Raw genomic sequence first — 24,613 nt, 5'->3', positions numbered from 1 at the left:
TACTGTATTGTCGGTGTGGTATCTGTTACTGCTGCTCAGTGATACTGTATTGTAGGTGTGGTATCTGTTACTGCTGCTCAGTGATACTGTATTGTCGGTGTGGTATCTGTTACTGCTGCTCAGTGATACTGTATTGTCGGTGTGGTATCTGTTACTGCTGCTCAGTGATACTGTATTGTGGGTGTGGTATCTGTTACTGCTGCTCAGTGATACTGTATTGTCGGTGTGGTATCTGTTACTGCTGCTCAGTGATACTGTATTGTCGGTGTGGTATCTGTTACTGCTGCTCAGTGATACTGTATTGTCGGTGTGGTATCTGTTACTGCTGCTCAGTGATACTGTATTGTCGGTGTGGTATCTGTTACTGCTGCTCAGTGATACTGTATTGTCGGTGTGGTATCTGTTACTGCTGCTCAGTGATACTGTATTGTCGGTGTGGTATCTGTTACTGCTGCTCAGTGATACTGTATTGTCGGTGTGGTATCTGTTACTGCTGCTCAGTGATACTGTATTGTCGGTGTGGTATCTGTTACTGCTGCTCAGTGATACTGTATTGTCGGTGTGGTATCTGTTACTGCTGCTCAGTGATACTGTATTGTCGGTGTGGTATCTGTTACTGCTGCTCAGTGATACTGTATGTCGGTGTGGTATCTGTTACTGCTGCTCAGTGATACTGTATTGTCGGTGTGGTATCTGTTACTGCTGCTCAGTGATACTGTATTGTCGGTGTGGTATCTGTTACTGCTGCTCAGTGATACTGTATTGTCGGTGTGGTATCTGTTACTGCTGCTCAGTGATACTGTATTGTCGGTGTGGTATCTGTTACTGCTGCTCAGTGATACTGTATTGTCGGTGTGGTATCTGTTACTGCTGCTCAGTGATACTGTATTGTCGGTGTGGTATCTGTTACTGCTGCTCAGTGATACTGTATTGTCGGTGTGGTATCTGTTACTGCTGCTCAGTGATACTGTATTGTCGGTGTGGTATCTGTTACTGCTGCTCAGTGATACTGTATTGTCGGTGTGGTATCTGTTACTGCTGCTCAGTGATACTGTATTGTCGGTGTGGTATCTGTTACTGCTGCTCAGTGATACTGTATTGTCGGTGTGGTATCTGTTACTGCTGCTCAGTGATACTGTATTGTCGGTGTGGTATCTGTTACTGCTGCTCAGTGATACTGTATTGTCGGTGTGGTATCTGTTACTGCTGCTCAGTGATACTGTATTGTCGGTGTGGTATCTGTTACTGCTGCTCAGTGATACTGTATTGTCGGTGTGGTATCTGTTACTGCTGCTCAGTGATACTGTATTGTCGGTGTGGTATCTGTTACTGCTGCTCAGTGATACTGTATTGTCGGTGTGGTATCTGTTACTGCTGCTCAGTGATACTGTATTGTCGGTGTGGTATCTGTTACTGCTGCTCAGTGATACTGTATTGTCGGTGTGGTATCTGTTACTGCTGCTCAGTGATACTGTATTGTCGGTGTGGTATCTGTTACTGCTGCTCAGTGATACTGTATTGTCGGTGTGGTATCTGTTACTGCTGCTCAGTGATACTGTATGTCGGTGTGGTATCTGTTACTGCTGCTCAGTGATACTGTATTGTCGGTGTGGTATCTGTTACTGCTGCTCAGTGATACTGTATGTCGGGTGTGGTATCTGTTACTGCTGCTCAGTGATACTGTATTGTCGGTGTGGTATCTGTTACTGCTGCTCAGTGATACTGTATGTCGGTGTGGTATCTGTTACTGCTGCTCAGTGATACTGTATGTCGGTGTGGTATCTGTTACTGCTGCTCAGTGATACTGTATTGTCGGTGTGGTATCTGTTACTGCTGCTCAGTGATACTGTATTGTCGGTGTGGTATCTGTTACTGCTGCTCAGTGATACTGTATTGTCGGTGTGGTATCTGTTACTGCTGCTCAGTGATACTGTATTGTCGGTGTGGTATTGTTACTGCTGCTCAGTGATACTGTATGTCGGTGTGTGGTACTGTATCTGGTTGACTCTGTTCTCTGCTCAGTGATACTGTATTGTCGGTTGTGGTATCTGTTACTGTGCTCAGTGATACTGTATTGTCGGTGTGGTATCTGTTACTGCTGCTCAGTGCTACTGTATTGTCGGTGTGGTATCTGTTACTGCTGCTCAGTGATTACTGTATTGTCGGTGTGGTATCTGTTACTGCTGCTCAGTGATACTGTATAGTCGGTGTGGTATCTGTTACTGCTGCTCAGTGATACTGTATTGTCGGTGTGGTATTGTTACTTGCTGCTCAGTGATACTGTTATTGTCGGTGTGGTATCTGTTTACTTGCTGCTCAGTGATACTGTATTGTCGGTGTGGTATCTGATACTGCTGCTCAGTGATACTGTATTGTCGGTGTTGGTATCTGTTACTGCTGCTCAGTGATACTGTATGTCTGTATCTGTTACTGCTGCTCAGTGATACTGTATTGTCGGTGTGGTATCTGTTACTGCTGCTCAGTGATACTGTATGTCGGTGTGGTATCTGTTACTGCTGCTCAGTGATACTGTATGTCGGTGTGGTATCTGTTACTGCTGCTCAGTGATACTGTATTGTCGGTGTGGTATCTGTTACTGCTGCTCAGTGATACTGTATTGTCGGTGTGGTATCTGTTACTGCTGCTCAGTGATACTGTATTGTCGGTGTGGTATCTGTTACTGCTGCTCAGTGATACTGTATGTCGGTGTGGTATCTGTTACTGCTGCTCAGTGATACTGTATGTCGGTGTGGTATCTGTTACTGCTGCTCAGTGATACTGTATTGTCGGTGTGGTATCTGTTACTGCTGCTCAGTGATACTGTATGTCGGTGTGGTATCTGTTACTGCTGCTCAGTGATACTGTATGTCGGTGTGGTATCTGTTACTGCTGCTCAGTGATACTGTATGTCGGTGTGGTATCTGTTACTGCTGCTCAGTGATACTGTATGTCGGTGTGGTATCTGTTACTGCTGCTCAGTGATACTGTATTGTCGGTGTGGGTATCTGTTACTGCTGCTCAGTGATACTGTATTGTCGGTGTGGTATCTGTTACTGCTGCTCAGTGATACTGTATTGTCGGTGTGGTATCTGTTACTGCTGCTCAGTGATACTGTATTGTCGGTGTGGTATCTGTTACTGCTGCTTCAGTGATACTGTATTGTCGGTGTGGTATCTGTTACTGCTGCTCAGTGATACTGTATTGTCGGTGTGGTATCTGTTACTGCTGCTCAGTGATACTGTATTGTCGGTGGTGGTATCTGTTACTGCTGCTCAGTGATACTGTATGTCTGTATTTGTATGTTTGTCTGTCTGTCCGGTATGTTTTTCCACTTAATTTTAACTTAGTCAGGTTATTTTGTTGGTAGGTAAAGTCTTTGCCTCTATTGCAAACCAATTATAAGATATATTATGGTAAATCGGGGTTTGCGGTAAATAGAGTATCAAGTATCAAAACATGATGAATTTACGGATTAATACAAATACCACGTGACTGTTTGAACTTAAAATAGTCGGTTGTTTATCATTGTAAACCCTCTTGGGAGACTGGACAAAGTAATTTCATTAAACCATTTTATCGCATAATTATCAAATATTATTATTTTCTCAAATATTCATGTTCTCAAGCACCTACCTCTCCTTGCTGGAGATAAGAGAAGAAGACAGTTTGTCAAGATCACTGTCAATACTGCGTCTCTCTCTCTCTCTCTATCTCTCTCTCTCTCTCTCTCTCCTCTCTCTCTCTCTCTCTCTCTCTCTCTCCCTCCCTCCTCCCTCCCTCCCTCCCTCCCTCCCTCCCTCCCTCCCTCCCTCCCTCCCTCCCTCCCTCCCTCCCTCCCTCCCTCCTCCCTCCCTCCCTCCCTCCCTCCCTCCCTCCCTCCCTCCCTCCCTCCCTCCCTCCCTCCCTCCCTCCCTCCCTCCCTCCCTCCCTCCCTCCCTCCCTCCTCCCTCCCTCCCTCCTCCCTCCCTCCCTCCCTCCCTCCCTCCCTCCCTCCCTCCCTCCCTCCCTCCCTCCCTCCCTCCCTCCCTCCCTCCCTCCCCCTCCTCCCTCCCTCCCTCCCTCCCTCCCTCCCTCCCTCCCTCCCTCCCTCCCTCCCTCCCTCCCTCCCTCCCTCCCTCCCTCCCTCCCTCCTCCCTCCCTCCCTCCCTCCCTCCCCTCCCTCCCTCCCTCCCTCCCTCCCTCCCTCCCTCCCTCCCTCCCTCCCTCCCTCCCTCCCTCCCTCCCTCCCTCCCTCCCTCCCTCCCTCCCTCCCTCCCTCCCTCCCTCCCTCCCTCCCTCCCTCCCTCCCTCCCTCCCTCCCTCCCCTCCCTCCCTCCCTCCCTCCCTCCCTCCCTCCCTCCCTCCCTCCCTCCCTCCCTCCCTCCCTCCCTCCCTCCCTCCCTCCCTCCCTCCCTCCCTCCCTCCCTCCCTCCCTCCCTCCCTCCCTCCCTCCCTCCCTCTCTCTCTCCCTCCCTCCCTCTCTCTCTCTCTCTCTCTCTCTCTCTCTCTCTCTCTCTCTCTCTCTCTCTCTCTCTCTCTCTCTCTCTCTCTCTCTCTCAAGCACCTACCTCTCCTTGCTGGAGATAAGAGAAGAAGACAGTTTGTCAAGATCACTGTCAATACTGCGTCTAGTCATACTTTGTCTGTTAGCCACAGATCTGTACAAACTAACCTGCAAACCATTAATTATTATTGAGTTGTTATTGAGTTGTTAATTAATTGTTAATGAGTTATTATTGAGTTGTTAATGAGTTGTTAATGAAATTTTAATTAATTAATCAATAATCTATCAACCTTTTAAGAAGGTTCATCAATGCAATTAGTGAATTAAAATCTCCCGAATGCAAATATACGCTCTATTAATGGTCAGCCATTGTCTGTCTTATTCATTAATTCCTGATCCGATAGCACAGATATTTGAAATATTTGGGATATTTACATTGGAACAAAATACTTACCTTCTTTAAATACAACTCGTCTTCGTTTTCCTTAACTTGAGTATCACTGAAACAGTGAATGACAGTTAATGAAATGGAATACCAGTCTTACTGCCCAAATGAGGTATTTGGGAACACTAATAATAAGTACTAAATACTGTGAAAATGTGTAAAAGTGCAAATCTGCAAGTTATACAATATAAAAGCTCCCTGGACGCGATGTGTAAAAGTCGGAGACACGCCCCCTCACTAAGGGGGGGGGGCACTTTACTACTGCACTAGAGACACGCCCCCTCACTAAGGGGGGGGGGGGGGGGGGGGCACTTTACTACTGCACTAGAGACACGCCCCCTCACTAAGGGGGGGGGGGGGCACTTTACTACTGCACTAGAGACACGCCCCCCTCACTAAGGGGGGGGGGGGGGCACTTTACTACTGCACTAGAGACACGCCCCCTCACTAAGGGGGGGGGGGGGGCACTTTACTACTGCACTAGAGACACGCCCCCTCACTAAGGGGGGGGGGGGGCACTTTACTACTGCACTAGAGACACGCCCCCTCACTAAGGGGGGGGGGCACTTTACTACTGCACTAGAGACACGCCCCCTCACTAAGGGGGGGGGGGCACTTTACTACTGCACTAGAGACACGCCCCCCTCACTAAGGGGGGGGGGGGCACTTTACTACTGCACTAGAGACACGCCCCCTCACTAAGGGGGGGGGGGGCACTTTACTACTGCACTAGAGACACGCCCCCTCACTAAGGGGGGGGGGGCACTTTACTACTGCACTAGAGACACGCCCCCTCACTAAGGGGGGGGGGGGGGCACTTTACTACTGCACTAGAGACACACCCCCTCACTAAGGGGGGGGGGGGGGGGCACTTTACTACTGCACTATAACCTAATCAATTCAGAGTATTTCTTATCATTCAGAAACAGTCGTATTCCGTCTTTACGTTCATATTTATTTTTATGTGTATGTTTGTGGTAAAGCATAAACCACTATGATTCAATCAATAATTTTGCTGTTTAATGTTGCTATTCTTGTCCTGACTTCTTTGTGGAATATGCTAGCTGTTTTCGCTTTCTAAATATAACGTAAGCTTTAAATTAACACTCTCTGCAAACTGCAAGTTGAAAGCTTTTACGAAATATATATTAGAATAATGCGATGAAATTGATCGCCATTAAAATCTTTCCTTTATTTCACCCTCACAATGCAATAAAATTCAAAACTTAAGCTACTTTAAGTTTCACAACGTAATGATACCTGGAGTTAAATATTATATTAAGACATGATCTTATTCATGCTGCTTTTAAAAGCTTTTGAGTGTAGCAAGTGTGTCAGTAAAGTTTTAAGTGGTTATTCTCAGGAATGTAATCTCCAGGAATGCAGCCTACAGGAGTACTGCTGTAATCTCCAGGAATGCAGCCTACAGGAGTACTGCTATAATCTCCAGGAATGCAGCCTACAGGAGTACTGCTATAATCCCAGGAATGCAGCCTACAGGAGTACTGCTATAATCCCCAGGAATGCAGCCTACAGGAGTACTGCTATAATCCCCAGGAATGCAGCCTACAGGAGTACTGCTATAATCTCACAATTTGCAAAACCAAATTCAATTTCACGTACAACAAATTAAAAGTGGCTATCTGTAACTCATTTAAAGTAGTTCATAGTCATTTTGTTGAATCTTATGTGTTTACTTATGTGTTTACCATTCGAGAATATTCGGCAAGTGTGACATCATCTTTCCACAAAATAGATCTTATTAAACTCTAGAACTCCACAGAGTTATAACTGAACACAGTGCTGTTATTACCTGATGTATGGTACGACACCAGTTTGTCGGGCACGTGGTAACCGAGTGACGCTGTCACGAGGTACAGTCACTTGATAGATAACGTGACCTATATTAGCCAGCGAGAAGGGCTGGATTTAATATCCACATCCTACATCCTACTATCCACATCCTACATCCTACTATCCACATCCTACTATCCACATCCTACATCCTACTATCCGCATCCTACATCCTACTATCCGCATCCTACATCCTACTATCCACATCCTACATCCTACTATCCGCATCCTACATCCTACTATCCGCATCCTACATCCTACTATCCGCATCCTACATCCTACTATCCACATCCTACATCCTACTATCCGCATCCTACATCCTACTATCCGCATCCTACATCCTACTATCCACATCCTACATCCTACTATCCGCATCCTACATCCTACTATCCGCATCCTACATCCTACTATCCGCATCCTACATCCTACTATCCACATCCTACATCCTACTATCCGCATCCTACATCCTACTATCCACATCCTACATTCTACTATCCGCATCCTACATCCTACTATCCACATCCTACTATCCACATCCTACATCCTACTATCCGCATCCTACATCCTACTATCCGCATCCTACATCCTACTATCCACATCCTACATCCTACTATCCGCATCCTACATCCTACTATCCGCATCCTACATCCTACTATCCGCATCCTACATCCTACTATCCACATCCTACATCCTACTATCCGCATCCTACATCCTACTATCCGCATCCTACATCCTACTATCCACATCCTACATCCTACTATCCGCATCCTACATCCTACTATCCGCATCCTACATCCTACTATCCGCATCCTACATCCTACTATCCACATCCTACATTCTACTATCCGCATCCTACATCCTACTATCTGCATCCTACTATCCGCATCCTACTTTAACAAGGTTACTGATACTGGAAGACACTTTCTATTTCCTATCAAGCACCATTTTCTATATCTAATTTATTGAATATTCATTCGTGTTGCAAAATTTTAGAATTTAATTGAGATGCTTTGAAAAACTTATAAGAGAGCGTGGTGTGTACTTTGTTTGTTTGGGGACCGGTTTCTGGTACACCGGCCAATGATTACAAAATCATATGATACATAACAATATAATTTTATTTAATATACGTAAATATGAGAATTTAAAATTATGATATACGCTTATTCATAACAAATTAAAAAAACTTTAAAAATTAAAACTTGCATATCATGATTTATTAACATAGTGAAAAATAATTTGATTTGATACGACAGATGATCACACGCACTATTTTATAAGCTACTTGTGTTGGATTAACGATTAGTGGGCAGTGCAGAGTCGATAGTATAGTGATCTGTATCAGTATAGTGCTCTGTTTGAAGTTAAAACAATTAAAAATAAATGAGCCCATGTCTTATCAGCACCTGCCAGCGCTATCAATATGACAGTGAATGCGCAGTGAAAAATGTGGTTAGTGTGCTAATCGTCTAGTTTTACTTATTCCTTATTCTGTCTAGTTTTACCTGTAAAATAGATTTTTCCGTGTCATGACTTTGATTATTTGCAGACTTCAACTGAACGAAACACAGTATTCACTACCCCCGCTCCTATGCGACAAGGACATCATGTATAAGATGTAACTAACTAATTTACATTGTAGTGTTTAGTAGGGACCATCACTGCTCTCGACAGACAAAGTGAAACAAAGTGAAACAAGCCAAATAACTGGTGAAACCTAAATGAAATAATTGACTTGTAAGCTGTTGTTTGCATTATTTTTATAGAGCTGCATATTATTTAAAACTACTGTTTAGCCAAGTTGGGGTCCACCTTACTTACTTGTTTAGTTCCTATAATTGGGCTCGCCTACCTAAGCGAGACCCTCGTAACTTATAATCAGTAATCTTAGTAAAAGGCCAATGAGTGCCGAAACGTCGATTATAATTCATTTATTTTTCACCAGTCATTTGCTTGTTTCACTTTGTCTGTCGAGAGTTGTGATGCTCCCTACTCTACTAAACACTACCAAGTTTAATAAGAGATATTAAAGGTTAAAGTTTGCTGTTTTAGACAGATCCTAGGTTAGTGTGTTTGCAGAGCACTATGTTATAATGTTATATCATCTCATCACTAAACGATCTGCAAAATAGAGGTATTTCCTGTTGAAGGAGAGTATAAATCAAGGCAAAGTTGAGGCAGTTTACATTTTACATGGTACTAGACGATAAACAAATTATAATTATTAACGAATTATTAACAAATTATACAACGCTTGTTTATAAACATGCGTTGTAGTAGTAGAGTGAAATACCTTGGTCTTTGCTATATTTCTGTACACAAGGAAGTAGTCAAAACATACACACGCACCTACATTAAATGCAGTGTGCAAATAGCGTTGTGGTTTATGTATAATTTATAATGCATTACATTTATCTTTTGTAAACTAAATGTTATTACTAATCTTTTCCATCCTAGGATACAGAGAGACGTACTTCGGGTAATGAATGTTGCTTTGACTAGAATTAGGGCGTCTGCAACTCTAACATTCTACTTTAAATTTAAGTAGTTTGCCAGTTTATATGGTAAAATTTTATGTCATAAATAAATAAATAAATAAATAAAGTCAATTTTTACAGCACAGCAATATATATCTAAATATCAGATCCTCTGTAATCATAATGTATAAAAAAAAGGAGCTTTTCTCTGTGCTGAAGGATGAATCAAGGCAGATCATGGTTCTGTTAGCAGGCCACCCTAGTTATGGACAATACATATATATAAAATAATTAAATTATAATTTTAAAATTGTGTCAAGATTGAACTAAAACATAACTCAGGGTAAAATAGACGTATTCCCTTCGTCAAATTAACTATTTACAATACTAAACTTAAACGAACTCCGGGTAAAATAAACGTAATCCCTTTGTCAAACTTGCTATTTACAATAAGTTAATAAATTAATACGGTTGAAAATTATTTCATATTCAATAACAATGTAGCATCAATATAATTGATACAAATGAGGAGCATACATAGCAGTGAGAATTGCACATAACAGGAGGACTGGAGGTATGGAGCAATAATGATTGACAGTGCACCTTTCCACTGATGTTCCTAATTTCCTGTAATAGCTTAATAGGCATGGAAATACTTTGATTGCAGGGGATAGATTGGATTCACTTATGTACTGAGATAACTTAACCGAAATAACATAACTGCCTAGATACATTGGCTAGTGTTGGGTGGGATCATGAATTTATCGTAAGAGTTATCCCCTTGGTAATTCTCATCAGTTAGCACCATATTCATAAGAGTTTCTTTGTATAACTTAGAAAATTTCTTAACGTCGTCACACTCTCTAAGGGACTTTGGTAATATGTTCCAGGCCTTAGTTCCTAGATAGTTAAACTCCTTGTGAGATCTTGATTTAGGAGTATAAAGATTGCAGTTTTCTGCCTCACGTGATCCACCAGAAATATACGAGAATTTCCCGATAAAATGCTTTGGACATGTTTCATTGATTATACGGTACATATATGAGCTAAGATGAACCTGTCGTCTCAAATGGAGAGGAAGCCATCCCATATTTTTGTATACATTAACCGACCTCTCTCTGATGTTTACATCTAGGGCTATTTTAGCAACCTTTTTGTACATGATATCTAACTCTCCTAGTCGTTTTTTATATGTCCTTGACCAGATGGTGTCTAAGTAGTCAAAATGTGGCAACATAAGTGCATTAGCAAACATCTTCCTGAACTTAAGAGGGAGAAGTTTTTTTGATCTATACATAGCACCAATTCTTTTGGATATCTTTTTCTTAATGTTATCAATATGTTCATTAAATGTCAATCTGCTGTCAACTATAAGTCCAAGGTACTTATGGGATTTAGTTTCACAGATTACCAAAGTAAGGTCATCACAAATTTCAACAAGGATGGCATCAAGGTTAGGCTTAGAGTCAAGGATCATTAGTTTTGTTTTTTCATTATTCAGGGATAGTTTATTAGCCTGAAGCCATCTGATAACTAATTTCAACTCTTGTTTGATGTTACCATAGTTTCCTCTAGATATATTGTCAAAATATAATGCACCGTCATCAGCAAATAGATAAGGTTTAGAAAATAGGCATGCATTAGGCAGGTCATTGATAAAAATGCTGAATAGAATTGGTCCTAATATACTTCCTTGAGGCACTCCAGAGTTCAATGAATGTAAACTGCTTATCCTACTCCCAACTCTAGTTTGCTGTAATCTATCTGTGAGGAAGCTCCTAAACCAGCTCAATGCAGTATCTTTTATTCCATAATGCTTCAGCTTTTGAATGAGAATATCATGGTTAACAGTATCAAATGCCTTTCTGATGTCCAGGAAGATAATTGCAGGATGCTTGGCACTGTTCTTAGCAGTAAATATACGATCAAACAGATCTAACATGAGATAAGTTGTAGAGTGATCTTTACGGAAACCATATTGATGCTCTGAAAGTATTCCCTTTTCATCAAGATATTGAGTCAGTTGGGAGTTCACACAAAATTCGATGCACTTTCCAAGAATCGGTAAAATTGAGATTGGTCGATAATTACTAGGATTCTCAGTATCACCATCCTTATGGATTGGGGTGACTTTTGCAACCTTGCAGCTGTTTGGCATGATGCCACTGGATAAACTCAAATTTACAAGATGTGTTAATGGAGCAATAAATGCAGGTAAAATTTGTCTAAACACTCTCAATGGTATATGATCATTAGTGGATTTGCTACAAGGGATACTTGCCACATAGTCTAAGATATTGGACTCAGTTATTTCAGTAAAGCTATTCAAGCTGGTCTCGTTGTCAATCTGCTCATTTTGTAGATAAGATAGAAATTCATTTTCATTTTCCAGCTGCACTTCTGCTTGGATCTTTGGACCTATTTCAGCAAAATATTTATTGGTGGTTTCAGCATCAAGATTGTTATTGATATTGTTAGCTTTAACAGGCAGATTTGATGCTGTCTTTATCGTTTTCCATACACCCTTTAGATCATTCATGGCACACTTGGCTTTCAGTTTTGTTGCTAAGTTAGTCTTCCTATTAATTCTAGACAAATAGGTTGAATAGTTTCTCTGCCGTTTATATGCCATCCATAATGAGTCACATTTATTACAGTGTATAAGACCATTTGGATGTATACGTCTGTTCTTGTTGTGTGTTAAAAATTTACGGTAAAGTTTCCCTTTCAATTTCTTACTTTCTAAAAATTCTGGAGATGGCTTATGGATGTAATCACTATGGCACTTAATTTGTTTAATTGGACAGAAGTGATCATAGTAGTGATCAATATGTTCGTTTAAACCATCAACTGCATCATTCAGACTAGTTGAATCTATTATTGGTCTATAATCACAAGTTTCCAAAAATTCTTTAAGAGCAGTAACATTCATTTTGCTGTGATCTCTTATTAGTAACTTCTTGAATTTTGAGGCCTTATGCACATTGAAATCGACAATGAACTTAACGACCTGATGATCTCCTATACAATCATCAAGGACTTTGCAGTCAAGAAACTTGGAGTAAGTGTTTGTTATGACAACATCGATTGTGGTCTTTGTGATTCTGTTTCCTAGTTTAGCAATGCGGGTAATATCCTGAACTACCTGTACCATTCCAAACATTTTCATTGTAATGTCTAATTTCTTATAGTTCATACTGCTGATGTTGTTTTGGTCTACATTTACATCACCCAGCCAAATAACATTCTTACTTCCTATACTCATCATGCAGTCTGTCATATAATCTAAAAATTTGTCAAGAGGACTAAACAACTCAGATCTGTAGAAACAGCAGATGAAAATATTGCAATCTGTAAGATGGATCCAAATAGCCTCGATTTGGTCATATTGCAAAACTAAGTTTAGTTGAATCATTTTAAACTTTATGTGCTCACTGATGAGAATGCCACATCCCCCATGACCATTGTCGTTAGGACGGTCTTTGCGGATAAAAGTAAAATTCTTGGGTAGGTTTAGACTGGCTGAGTCAATATCCGACTTAAGATTTGTTTCATTCAGGCATAAAACATCTAATTTCTCTTTCCAGATTAGATCTTGGATTTCAAGACATTTTGGCAAACCTGTTAGTCCTCCCTGCATGTTGCAATGTCCCACTGCAAGCTTTTTGGCATGGTATGAAACTGTGATTTTACTAATGCACGGGTTAATGCAAGAACTGCTGTGAGAGCATGAAAATTTTCCAATTTATGCTGCTATAAACTTGTCAGAATAAGATAAATTGCAGAACTGGCAAATTTGTATGAGATAATAACAAAACTTTCTAAAACTTCAATAAACATGAGGAACAATGTGTAATTATCCCTTATCTAGATGAAAAAAATGTTAACAATCTTTCTGAAAATTCAAACTTGCTTATGGGCCCAATACTTCAGAAATTTAGCAAGTCGAATAACACCGCTTGTATTGAGGTGACAGTTATCAGATATTTTTGCAGATGGTCTGGCAAAATAAAATTCTTTCCTGAATCCACTTCTATTATAGTTAAATAAATTATGGGTGCTAATGTAATTAAAACAAGAATCTTTGCTACACATATCCTTAATAACCTTATTCAGCTCTGCCACAACATCATTGCGGCCTTTTGTACTCCTGGGAAGAATATTGAGAACATTAATTGTTGCATTCGGATACACTGACTTGAGATAATTTAAGAGATTACTAATGTCACCCGCTGCATCCTTCAGTGACTTTGAGCCAAAATAGACTGTGTTCACATTATTAGTTCCTGTCATAATATAAATAATAGATGGGGATGGAACAGAGTGTAGGTCAGTTTTTAGTTTATTTAACATTACTTTGGCATCAGCCCCAGGATAAAACAGTTTACTAGCACTAACAGTGGACGATGATAACTTGTCCGCATCAAGAAACCTGAACATAGAGCTGCTTATGAATAGGACAGACTTTTGTGAAGCTTTAGCTGACTGTTTGCAAACTGAGAGTGCAGGTGAAGAAGAGTCTGTCAGTTTGTGTCCTGAATGAGGGATGGGTGGGGGCGGTGAACGCAGACCAAACTCAGTTGACTGAGTGATCCTAGGGGGCTTCATCAGTCTTAGGGTGATGCTGATCCGGGGTTCATCACACATTTCGTCTGGCAGTATCTCATGTTGAAAGTCAGCCTGAGACAATTTGGACATGATGAAGACATCTCCATGCTGAAGCTGCACAGAGCCCACAACTTCATTGCTGCCGTTTGATCTAATTTGCAGTGTTCTCGTCGCACCAAGTGAAATGGTTACAATATCAGAGTGTTCTACAATACATGATTCAGAATCGCTATGAGCTGGCATGAACTCTGCTCCAGTTTCATATAGATTGACGAGAATACTATTGTGTCTGAAATTGGGTAATATCACATTAATGTAGGAGCTGAGTTTAGCAAGGTAGGAATCATTGTGTACACTTTTTGGGTCATGTGTTGCACCTGAATACTCATAGGGAAAGTCACCAAAATAAACCGATTTCCTGTTTTTAAAACCGTGACTGAACTCAAGTTCTTCCATTAATAGATCAAGTGAAAATTTAGAGAATGGACCATCATCTAGTAGGGTAACTGGTTTCACTGGTGATGGGGAACAAGTTACAGATATATTCATTGGCCCCGGTGTTATAGGATCGTAGACAGGGGCAGGGACCAAGTTTGGATATTTGTCTCTGGGCTTAGGGGTGTTGATCCGTGATTCACCAGTAGCAGTAGATACAGGGAGATCAGACACATCATCCTCGTCTGCCATAACCTCGTTAACAACAATCTCACTGATAACAATCTCGTTTCCAACAACCTCCTGTGGAACAACCTTGTCCACGACATCGTTGTCAACAAACAAACTGTCCGATACAACATCTTCCACAACAATGTCATCTACATCAAACGCTTCTACTTGATTGATAACAACGTGTGACTGAGGGGTAATGGTTATGATCTCACATTCAATCTCCTCTGATAAGTTTGGCAGCAACTTTTCACACTTAAAACTCTGTTCTTGTATTTGAGTTTGATCTGATATGAGACTATCATTGTACTGAGCAATGAGATCACTAGTTCTGATAATTTCATTCAATAAAGACAACTTTTTTTCTAAAAAGTCAATCTTGATGTCTTTTGACAGACAATTGTTACAGTTCTCTGATTTTTCAGACTGGAATGAAAAGTTCAAATGTTCTAAAGGGCGCTCACAAGAGTGGAGACTAATGTCTGAGCTCTGATTATTTGACATAGTTATATTATCAAGAGTTCAATGTTCAGAAGCACAATAAACACTGTAAACGCAATACCTTCAGTCCAGATAGTAGTTTTGATGAGAATAGTTTTGATGAGAAGGAGGAGGATGAGTAATCTTCAAGTACACTCACAGCAGTCCTTTGCACGTCAACACTTACGCTCGTCTATCATATCTCATACCTCAATAAATGTAATAGATTTGTAGTGTTGTAATTAGTTTACATAAGTAATAACAGCTGAATAATAATTAATAACAATTACTCGTTCATGCTATATCAAACATCAGCTAACTATTTTATAGAACATATTCATACTATCGCATGATTCTGAAGCCAACATATGTTCCTTACAGCCGTAGACTGGAAATCCTCAATTTGACAACGCTGGCAGAGCGGCGAATACGTGGGGACCTTATTGAAGCTTTTAAGGTTATTAATGGTATGACTGATTATGGTTCAGACATGTTCAGACCAAGCAGATCAGGTCTTAATCTGGTTTCATCCAATAGATGTAGTAAAAGTGTGACAAAGGTCAAGAATATCCAGAAGTCTTTTCTCCCGGAGCGAGTTATTCCATATTGGAACAAACTCCCTCCGGACGTCAAGAACTCTGTGACAGTTTTAGGTTTTAAAATAAAATTAGAAAGATATAAGATAGATATGATTTCTAAAAGTATTACAAATGATTGCTTTTTTTGGAATGTTTCTAATGAAGTTTTAGTAAGAATTGAGGGAGCCAGTTATGTCAGTAATAAAGAGAAACATAACAATTATCTTTGGTTCCATCCTTATGTGGCAAAGAAGCGTTTTATAAATCTTTATTCCACTGGGAAGTTTTTAAAATAGGATAATGTTTTTGATGAAATTGTTTTTAAATATTGTATTTGATAATTAATTAATGTTGGTGGGGAAATATTTATTATATATTTTTTCACACAGTGCGATGATAGTTTGTAGACATGTGTGATGATGTGATGTCATAAATTTTACTTTACTTTACTTTACTTTATGTAAATATATCTGCATGTGCATTGTGCATGGACTTCTTTTATGTGTAAAACAAAACATCACAGCTTTTAGGTTTTTTACGATGTAATGTAATGAGCTGTAATGACTAGATTTCAGGCTATATTGTACGTATAATACTGTATAACTGTACAATTTCTGTATTTATTTGCTCATTTCTCACCAAATGTTGTGAACTTCTCCATTTCTGGGGTGTTTGTGCTTCTGTTCAAGAACTGAAATAGCTTTCTTAAACTCCTCCTCGTAACCATCTGCTCTCAGATTATCTACCCTGAAATACAAAAAAGTTATTTTAATATAATTGTGAATGGTTTAGAGCTATATGATAATAATGTTGAATCTTTTCAGTATCACATATAATTGTAAATCAAATTACTCATAGCAAGGGTCTTTAAAAATCAATGTTCAGTAACTTAAGAAATCATCTTACTTTGGTAAGTAATCATCTTCATAGTATCCATCTTCAGACCCCATGTCATCATTTGCCTCGAGTAGATTGTGTCTCCCCGGCATCACATTCAAACTAAAATGATTTGTACGTAAATAATGTTGAAATATAATTTTTGTTGCAGTATTCAATAAATTATCAGGGAGGAAAGACCACCACATTTTTTGTTCAGATTGAAAGATTTTTGAAGAGGGGCTTTTGGTTCATGTACTGGTTCTTTTTCTCATTCTCGTGCAGAGTGTAGAACTGTGGCATGGTCTTTCCTTGATATGTTCAAGGCAATTTGGGATTGAAAACGCGCACGTCAAAGAAAGTCCTCTCAAATGTGCTCCACACTCCTCTTGCTGATATATCGAACCTAGCCTTATCAGCATTGTTACCCTTTTGTAGGAAGTTGGCTGATTCTATAGGTGTAAACAGGGGCTCAATCCTCACATCCTTGTACCTGTAAAGTGTAGTAGTAATATGTACCTTGCACCAGTAAAGTGTAAAGTGTAGTAGTAATATGTACCTTGTACCTGTAAAGTGTAGTAGTAATATGTACCTTGTACCTATAAAGTGTAAAGTGTAGTAGTAATATGTACCTTGTACCTGTAAAGTGTAAAGTGTAGTAGTAATATGTACCTTGTACCTGTAAAGTGTAAAGTGTAGTAGTAATATGTACCTTGTCCCTGTAAAGTGAAGTAGTAATATGTACCACTCTCTGTAAAATGTAAAGTGTAGTAGTAATGTGTACCTTGTACCTGTAAAGTGTAGTAGTAATATGTACCTTGTACCTGTAAAGTGTAGTAGTAATGTGTACCTTGTACCTGTAAAGTGTAGTAGTAATATGTAAAGTGTAGTAGTAATATGTACCGGTGAAGTGTAGTAGTGATATGTACCTTGTACCTGTAAAGTGTAAAGTGTAGTAGTAATATGTACCTTGTACCTGTAAAGTGTAGTAGTAATATGTACCTTGTACCTGTTAAGTGTAGTAGTAATATGTACCTTGTACCTGTAAAGTGTAAAGTGTAGTAGTAATATGTACCTTGTACCTGTAAAGTGTAGTAGTAATGTGTACATTGCACCTGTAAAGTGTAGTAGTAATATGTACCTTGTACCTGTTGAGTGTAGTACTAATGTGTACCTTGTACCTGTAAAGTGTAGTAGTAATGTGTACCTTGTACCTGTAAAGTGTAGTAGTAATATGTACCTTGTCTCTGTAAAGTGTAGTAGTAATATGTACCTTGCACCAGTAAAGTGTAAAGTGTAGTAGTAATATGTACCTGTGAAGTGTAGTAGTGATATGTACCTGTGAAGTGTAGTAGTGATATGTACCTTGTACCTTGTACCTGTAAAGTGTAGTAGTAATATGTACCTTGTACCTGTTAAGTGTACTAGTAATATGTACCTTGTACCTGTAAAGTGTAGAGTGTAGTAGTAATATGTACCTTGTACCTGTAAAGTGTAGTAGTAATGTGTACATTGCACCTGTAAAGTGTAGTAGTAATATGTACCTTGTACCTGTTAAGTGTAGTAGTAATGTGTACCTTGTACCTGTAAAGTGTAGTAGTAATGTGTACCTTGTACCTGTAAAGTGTAGTAGTAATATGTACCTTGTACCTGTAAAGTGTAGTAGTAATATGTACCTTGCACCAGTAAAGTGTAAAGTGTAGTAGTAATATGTACCTTGTACCTGTAAAGTGTAGTAGTAATATGTACCTTGTACCTGTAAAGTGTAAAGTGTAGTAGTAATATGTACCTTGTCCCTGTAAAGTGTAAAGTGTAGTAGTAATATGTACCTTGTACCTGTTAAGTGTAGTAGTAATATGTACCTTGTACCTGTAAAGTGTAAAGTGTAGTAGTAATATGTACCTTGTACCTGTAAAGTGTAAAGTGTAGTAGTAATATGTACCTTGTCCCTGTAAAGTGTAGTAGTAATATGTACCTTGTACCTATAAAGTGTAAAGTGTAGTAGTAATGTGTACCTTGTACCTGTAAAGTGTAAAGTGTAGTAGTAATATGTACCTTGTACCTGTTAAGTGTAGTAGTAATATGTACCTTGTACCTGTAAAGTGTAAAGTGTAGTAGTAATATGTACCTTGTACCTGTAAAGTGTAAAGTGTAGTAGTAATATGTACCTTGTACCTGTAAAGTGTAAAGTGTAGAAGTAATATGTACCTTGTACCTGTAAAGTGTAAAGTGTAGTAGTAATATGTACCTTGTACCTGTTAAGTGTAGTAGTAATATGTACCTTGTACCTGTAAAGTGTAAAGTGTAGTAGTAATATGTACCTTGTCCCTGTAAAGTGTAAAGTGTAGTAGTAATATGTACCTTGTACCTGTTAAGTGTAGTAGTAATATGTACCTTGTACCTGTAAAGTGTAAAGTGTAGTAGTAATATGTACCTTGTACCTGTAAAGTGTAGTAGTAATATGTACCTTGTACCTGTAAAGTGTAAAGTGTAGTAGTAATATGTACCTTGTACCTGTAAAGTGTAAAGTGTAGTAGTAATATGTACCTTGTACCTGTAAAGTGTAGTAGTAATATGTACCTTGTACCTATAAAGTGTAAAGTGTAGTAGTAATATGTACCTTGTACCTGTAAAGTGTAAAGTGTAGTAGTAATATGTACCTTGTCCCTGTAAAGTGTAAAGTGTAGTAGTAATATGTACCTTGTACCTGTTAAGTGTAGTAGTAATATGTACCTTGTACCTGTAAAGTGTAAAGTGTAGTAGTAATATGTACCTTGTACCTGTAAAGTGTAAAGTGTAGTAGTAATATGTACCTTGTCCCTGTAAAGTGTAGTAGTAATATGTACCTTGTACCTATAAAGTGTAAAGTGTAGTAGTAATATGTACCTTGTACCTGTAAAGTGTAAAGTGTAGTAGTAATATGTACCTTGTCCCTGTAAAGTGTAAAGTGTAGTAGTAATATGTACCTTGTACCTGTAAAGTGTAGTAGTAATATGTACCTTGTACCTGTGAAGTGTAGTAGTGATATGTACCTTGTACCTGTAAAGTGTAAAGTGTAGTAGTAATATGTACCTTGTACCTGTAAAGTGTAGTAGTAATATGTACCTTGTACCTATAAAGTGTAAAGTGTAGTAGTAATATGTACCTTGTACCTGTAAAGTGTAGTAGTAATATGTACCTTGAACCTATAAAGTGTAAAGTGTAGTAGTAATATGTACCTTGTACCTATAAAGTGTAAAGTGTAGTAGTAATATGTACCTTGTCCCTGTAAAGTGTAGTAGTAATATGTACCTTGAACCTATAAAGTGTAAAGTGTAGTAGTAATATGTACCTTGTACCTGTAAAGTGTAAAGTGTAGTAGTAATATGTACCTTGTACCTGTAAAGTGTAAAGTGTAGTAGTAATATGTACCTTGTCCCTGTAAAGTGAAGTAGTAATATGTACCACTCTCTGTAAAATGTAAAGTGTAGTAGTAATGTGTACCTTGTACCTGTAAAGTGTAGTAGTAATATGTACCTTGTACCTGTAAAGTGTAGTAGTAATGTGTACCTTGTACCTGTAAAGTGTAGTAGTAATATGTAAAGTGTAGTAGTAATATGTACCTGTGAAGTGTAGTAGTGATATGTACCTTGTACCTGTAAAGTGTAAAGTGTAGTAGTAATATGTACCTTGTACCTGTAAAGTGTAGTAGTAATATGTACCTTGTACCTGTAAAGTGTAGTAGTAATATGTACCTTGTCCCTGTAAAGTGTAGTAGTAATATGTACCTTGTACCTGTTAAGTGTAGTAGTAATATGTACCTTGTACCTGTAAAGTGTAAAGTGTAGTAGTAATATGTACCTTGTACCTGTAAAGTGTAGTAGTAATGTGTACATTGCACCTGTAAAGTGTAGTAGTAATATGTACCTTGTACCTGTTGAGTGTAGTACTAATGTGTACCTTGTACCTGTAAAGTGTAGTAGTAATGTGTACCTTGTACCTGTAAAGTGTAGTAGTAATATGTACCTTGTCTCTGTAAAGTGTAGTAGTAATATGTACCTTGCACCAGTAAAGTGTAAAGTGTAGTAGTAATATGTACCTGTGAAGTGTAGTAGTGATATGTACCTGTGAAGTGTAGTAGTGATATGTACCTTGTACCTTGTACCTGTAAAGTGTAGTAGTAATATGTACCTTGTACCTGTTAAGTGTAGTAGTAATATGTACCTTGTACCTGTAAAGTGTAGAGTGTAGTAGTAATATGTACCTTGTACCTGTAAAGTGTAGTAGTAATGTGTACATTGCACCTGTAAAGTGTAGTAGTAATATGTACCTTGTACCTGTTAAGTGTAGTAGTAATGTGTACCTTGTACCTGTAAAGTGTAGTAGTAATGTGTACCTTGTACCTGTAAAGTGTAGTAGTAATATGTACCTTGTACCTGTAAAGTGTAGTAGTAATATGTACCTTGCACCAGTAAAGTGTAAAGTGTAGTAGTAATATGTACCTTGTACCTGTAAAGTGTAGTAGTAATATGTACCTTGTACCTGTAAAGTGTAAAGTGTAGTAGTAATATGTACCTTGTACCTGTAAAGTGTAGTAGTAATATGTACCTTGTACCTGTTAAGTGTAGTAGTAATATGTACCTTGTACCTGTAAAGTGTAGAGTGTAGTAGTAATATGTACCTTGTACCTGTAAAGTGTAGTAGTAACGTGTACATTGCACCTGTAAAGTGTAGTAGTAATATGTACCTTGTACCTGTTAAGTGTAGTAGTAATGTGTACCTTGTACCTGTAAAGTGTAGTAGTAATGTGTACCTTGTACCTGTAAAGTGTAGTAGTAATATGTACCCTGTCTCTGTAAAGTGTAGTAGTAATATGTACCTTGCACCAGTAAAGTGTAAAGTGTAGTAGTAATGTGTACCTTGTACCTGTAAAGTGTAGTAGTAATATGTACCTTGTCTCTGTAAAGTGTAGTAGTAATATGTACCTTGCACCAGTAAAGTGTAAAGTGTAGTAGTAATGTGTACCTTGTACCTGTAAAGTGTAGTAGTAATATGTACCTTGTCTCTGTAAAGTGTAGTAGTAATATGTACCTTGCACCAGTAAAGTGTAAAGTGTAGTAGTAATGTGTACCTTGTACCTGTAAAGTGTAGTAGTAATATGTACCTTGTCTCTGTAAAGTGTAGTAGTAATATGTACCTTGCACCAGTAAAGTGTAAAGTGTAGTAGTAATGTGTACCTTCTACCTGTAAAGTGTAGTAGTAATATGTACCTTGTCTCTGTAAAGTGTAGTAGTAATATGTACCTTGCACCAGTAAAGTGTAAAGTGTAGTAGTAATATGTACCTTGTACCTGTAAAGTGTAGTAGTAATATGTACCTTGTCTCTGTAAAGTGTAGTAGTAATATGTACCTTGCACCAGTAAAGTGTAAAGTGTAGTAGTAATGTGTACCTTGTACCTGTAAAGTGTAGTAGTAATATGTACCTTGTCTCTGTAAAGTGTAGTAGTAATATGTACCTTGCACCAGTAAAGTGTAAAGTGTAGTAGTAATGTGTACCTTGTACCTGTAAAGTGTAGTAGTAATATGTACCTTGTCTCTGTAAAGTGTAGTAGTAATATGTACCTTGCACCAGTAAAGTGTAAAGTGTAGTAGTAATGTGTACCTTGTACCTGTAAAGTGTAGTAGTAATATGTACCTTGTCTCTGTAAAGTGTAGTAGTAATATGTACCTTGCACCAGTAAAGTGTAAAGTGTAGTAGTAATATGTACCTTGTACCTGTAAAGTGTAAAGTGTAGTAGTAATATGTACCTTGTACCTATAAAGTGTAAAGTGTAGTAGTAATATGTACCTTGTACCTGTAAAGTGTAGTAGTAATATGTACCTTGTCTCTGTAAAGTGTAGTAGTAATATGTACCTTGCACCAGTAAAGTGTAAAGTGTAGTAGTAATATGTACCTTGTACCTGTAAAGTGTAAAGTGTAGTAGTAATATGTACCTTGTACCTATAAAGTGTAAAGTGTAGTACTAATGTGTACTTTGTACCTGTAAAGTGTAGTAGTAATATGTACCTTGTACCTGTAAAGTGTAGTAGTAATATGTACCTTGTACCTGTAAAGTGTAGTAGTAATATGTACCTTGTACCTGTAAAGTGTAGTAGTAATATGTACCTTGTACCTGTAAAGTGTAAAGTGTAGTAGTAATATGTACCTTGTACCTGTAAAGTGTAAAGTGTAGTAGTAATATGTACCTTGTCCCTGTTAAGTGAAGTAGTAATATGTACCACTCTCTGTAAAATGTAAAGTGTAGTAGTAATGTGTACCTTGTACCTGTAAAGTGTAGTAGTAATATGTACCTTGTACCTGTAAAGTGTAGTAGTAATGTGTACCTTGTACCTGTAAAGTGTAGTAGTAATATGTAAAGTGTAGTAGTAATATGTACCTGTGAAGTGTAGTAGTGATATGTACCTTGTACCTGTAAAGTGTAAAGTGTAGTAGTAATATGTACCTTGTACCTGTAAAGTGTAGTAGTAATATGTACCTTGTACCTGTTAAGTGTAGTAGTAATATGTACCTTGTACCTGTAAAGTGTAGAGTGTAGTAGTAATATGTACCTTGTACCTGTAAAGTGTAGTAGTAATGTGTACCTTGTCTCTGTAAAGTGTAGTAGTAATATGTACCTTGCACCAGTAAAGTGTAAAGTGTAGTAGTAATATGTACCTTGTACCTGTAAAGTGTAGTAGTAATATGTACCTTGTACCTGTAAAGTGTAAAGTGTAGTAGTAATATGTACCTTGTACCTGTAAAGTGTAGTAGTAATATGTACCTTGTACCTGTTAAGTGTAGTAGTAATATGTACCTTGTACCTGTAAAGTGTAGAGTGTAGTAGTAATATGTACCTTGTACCTGTAAAGTGTAGTAGTAACGTGTACATTGCACCTGTAAAGTGTAGTAGTAATATGTACCTTGTACCTGTTAAGTGTAGTAGTAATGTGTACCTTGTACCTGTAAAGTGTAGTAGTAATGTGTACCTTGTACCTGTAAAGTGTAGTAGTAATATGTACCCTGTCTCTGTAAAGTGTAGTAGTAATATGTACCTTGCACCAGTAAAGTGTAAAGTGTAGTAGTAATGTGTACCTTGTACCTGTAAAGTGTAGTAGTAATATGTACCTTGTCTCTGTAAAGTGTAGTAGTAATATGTACCTTGCACCAGTAAAGTGTAAAGTGTAGTAGTAATGTGTACCTTGTACCTGTAAAGTGTAGTAGTAATATGTACCTTGTCTCTGTGAAGTGTAGTAGTAATATGTACCTTGCACCAGTAAAGTGTATAGTGTAGTAGTAATGTGTACCTTGTACCTGTAAAGTGTAGTAGTAATATGTACCTTGTCTCTGTAAAGTGTAGTAGTAATATGTACCTTGCACCAGTAAAGTGTAAAGTGTAGTAGTAATGTGTACCTTGTACCTGTAAAGTGTAGTAGTAATATGTACCTTGTCTCTGTAAAGTGTAGTAGTAATATGTACCTTGCACCAGTAAAGTGTAAAGTGTAGTAGTAATGTGTACCTTGTACCTGTAAAGTGTAGTAGTAATATGTACCTTGTCTCTGTAAAGTGTAGTAGTAATATGTACCTTGCACCAGTAAAGTGTAAAGTGTAGTAGTAATGTGTACCTTGTACCTGTAAAGTGTAGTAGTAATATGTACCTTGTCTCTGTAAAGTGTAGTAGTAATATGTACCTTGCACCAGTAAAGTGTAAAGTGTAGTAGTAATGTGTACCTTGTACCTGTAAAGTGTAGTAGTAATGTGTACCTTGTACCAGTAAAATGTAGTAGTAATATGTACCTTGTACCTGTAAAGTGTAGTAGTAATATGTACCTTGTCCCTGTAAAGTGTAGTAGTAATATGTACCTTGTACCTGTAAATTGTAAAGTGTAGTAGTAATATGTACCTTGTACCTGTAAAGTGTAGTAGTAATATGTACCTTGTCTCTGTAAAGTGTAGTAGTAATATGTACCTTGCACCAGTAAAGTGTAAAGTGTAGTAGTAATGTGTACCTTGTACCTGTAAAGTGTAGTAGTAATATGTACCTTGTACCTGTAAAGTGTAAAGTGTAGTAGTAATATGTACCTTGTACCTGTAAAGTGTAGTAGTAATATGTACCTTGTCTCTGTAAAGT

At 38.4% G+C, this 24,613-nt stretch overlaps 2 protein-coding genes across 2 annotated transcripts in view; both read right to left on the bottom strand.

Moving 5' to 3' along the window:
* LOC134821779 (uncharacterized) overlaps positions 1-24,613 on the bottom strand; it is a 474,787-nt gene that overhangs the window by 187,695 nt on the left and 262,479 nt on the right. The gene's annotated exons all lie outside the window — the stretch shown is intronic.
* Positions 1-24,613, bottom strand: part of LOC134821787 (amyloid beta precursor protein binding family B member 2-like) — a 61,597-nt gene that overhangs the window by 20,786 nt on the left and 16,198 nt on the right. The window contains exons 2-5 of the mRNA XM_063832562.1: positions 16,498-16,592; positions 16,231-16,338; positions 4,938-4,983; positions 4,548-4,651 (exon numbers count right to left, since the gene is read on the bottom strand). Coding sequence (XP_063688632.1) covers positions 4,548-4,651; positions 4,938-4,983; positions 16,231-16,338; positions 16,498-16,580 — 341 coding nt within the window. The 5' untranslated portion in view covers positions 16,581-16,592. The remainder of the gene's footprint in view (positions 1-4,547; positions 4,652-4,937; positions 4,984-16,230; positions 16,339-16,497; positions 16,593-24,613) is intronic.

This window comes from Bolinopsis microptera, chromosome 10, assembly GCF_026151205.1.
Source record: "Bolinopsis microptera isolate Bmic1 chromosome 10, MBARI_Bmic_1.0, whole genome shotgun sequence".
Classification (NCBI taxonomy): domain Eukaryota; kingdom Metazoa; phylum Ctenophora; class Tentaculata; order Lobata; family Bolinopsidae; genus Bolinopsis; species Bolinopsis microptera.
The sequence above is the reverse complement of the archived record's forward strand: the minus strand, read 5'-3'. Positions and strand labels throughout refer to the sequence as shown.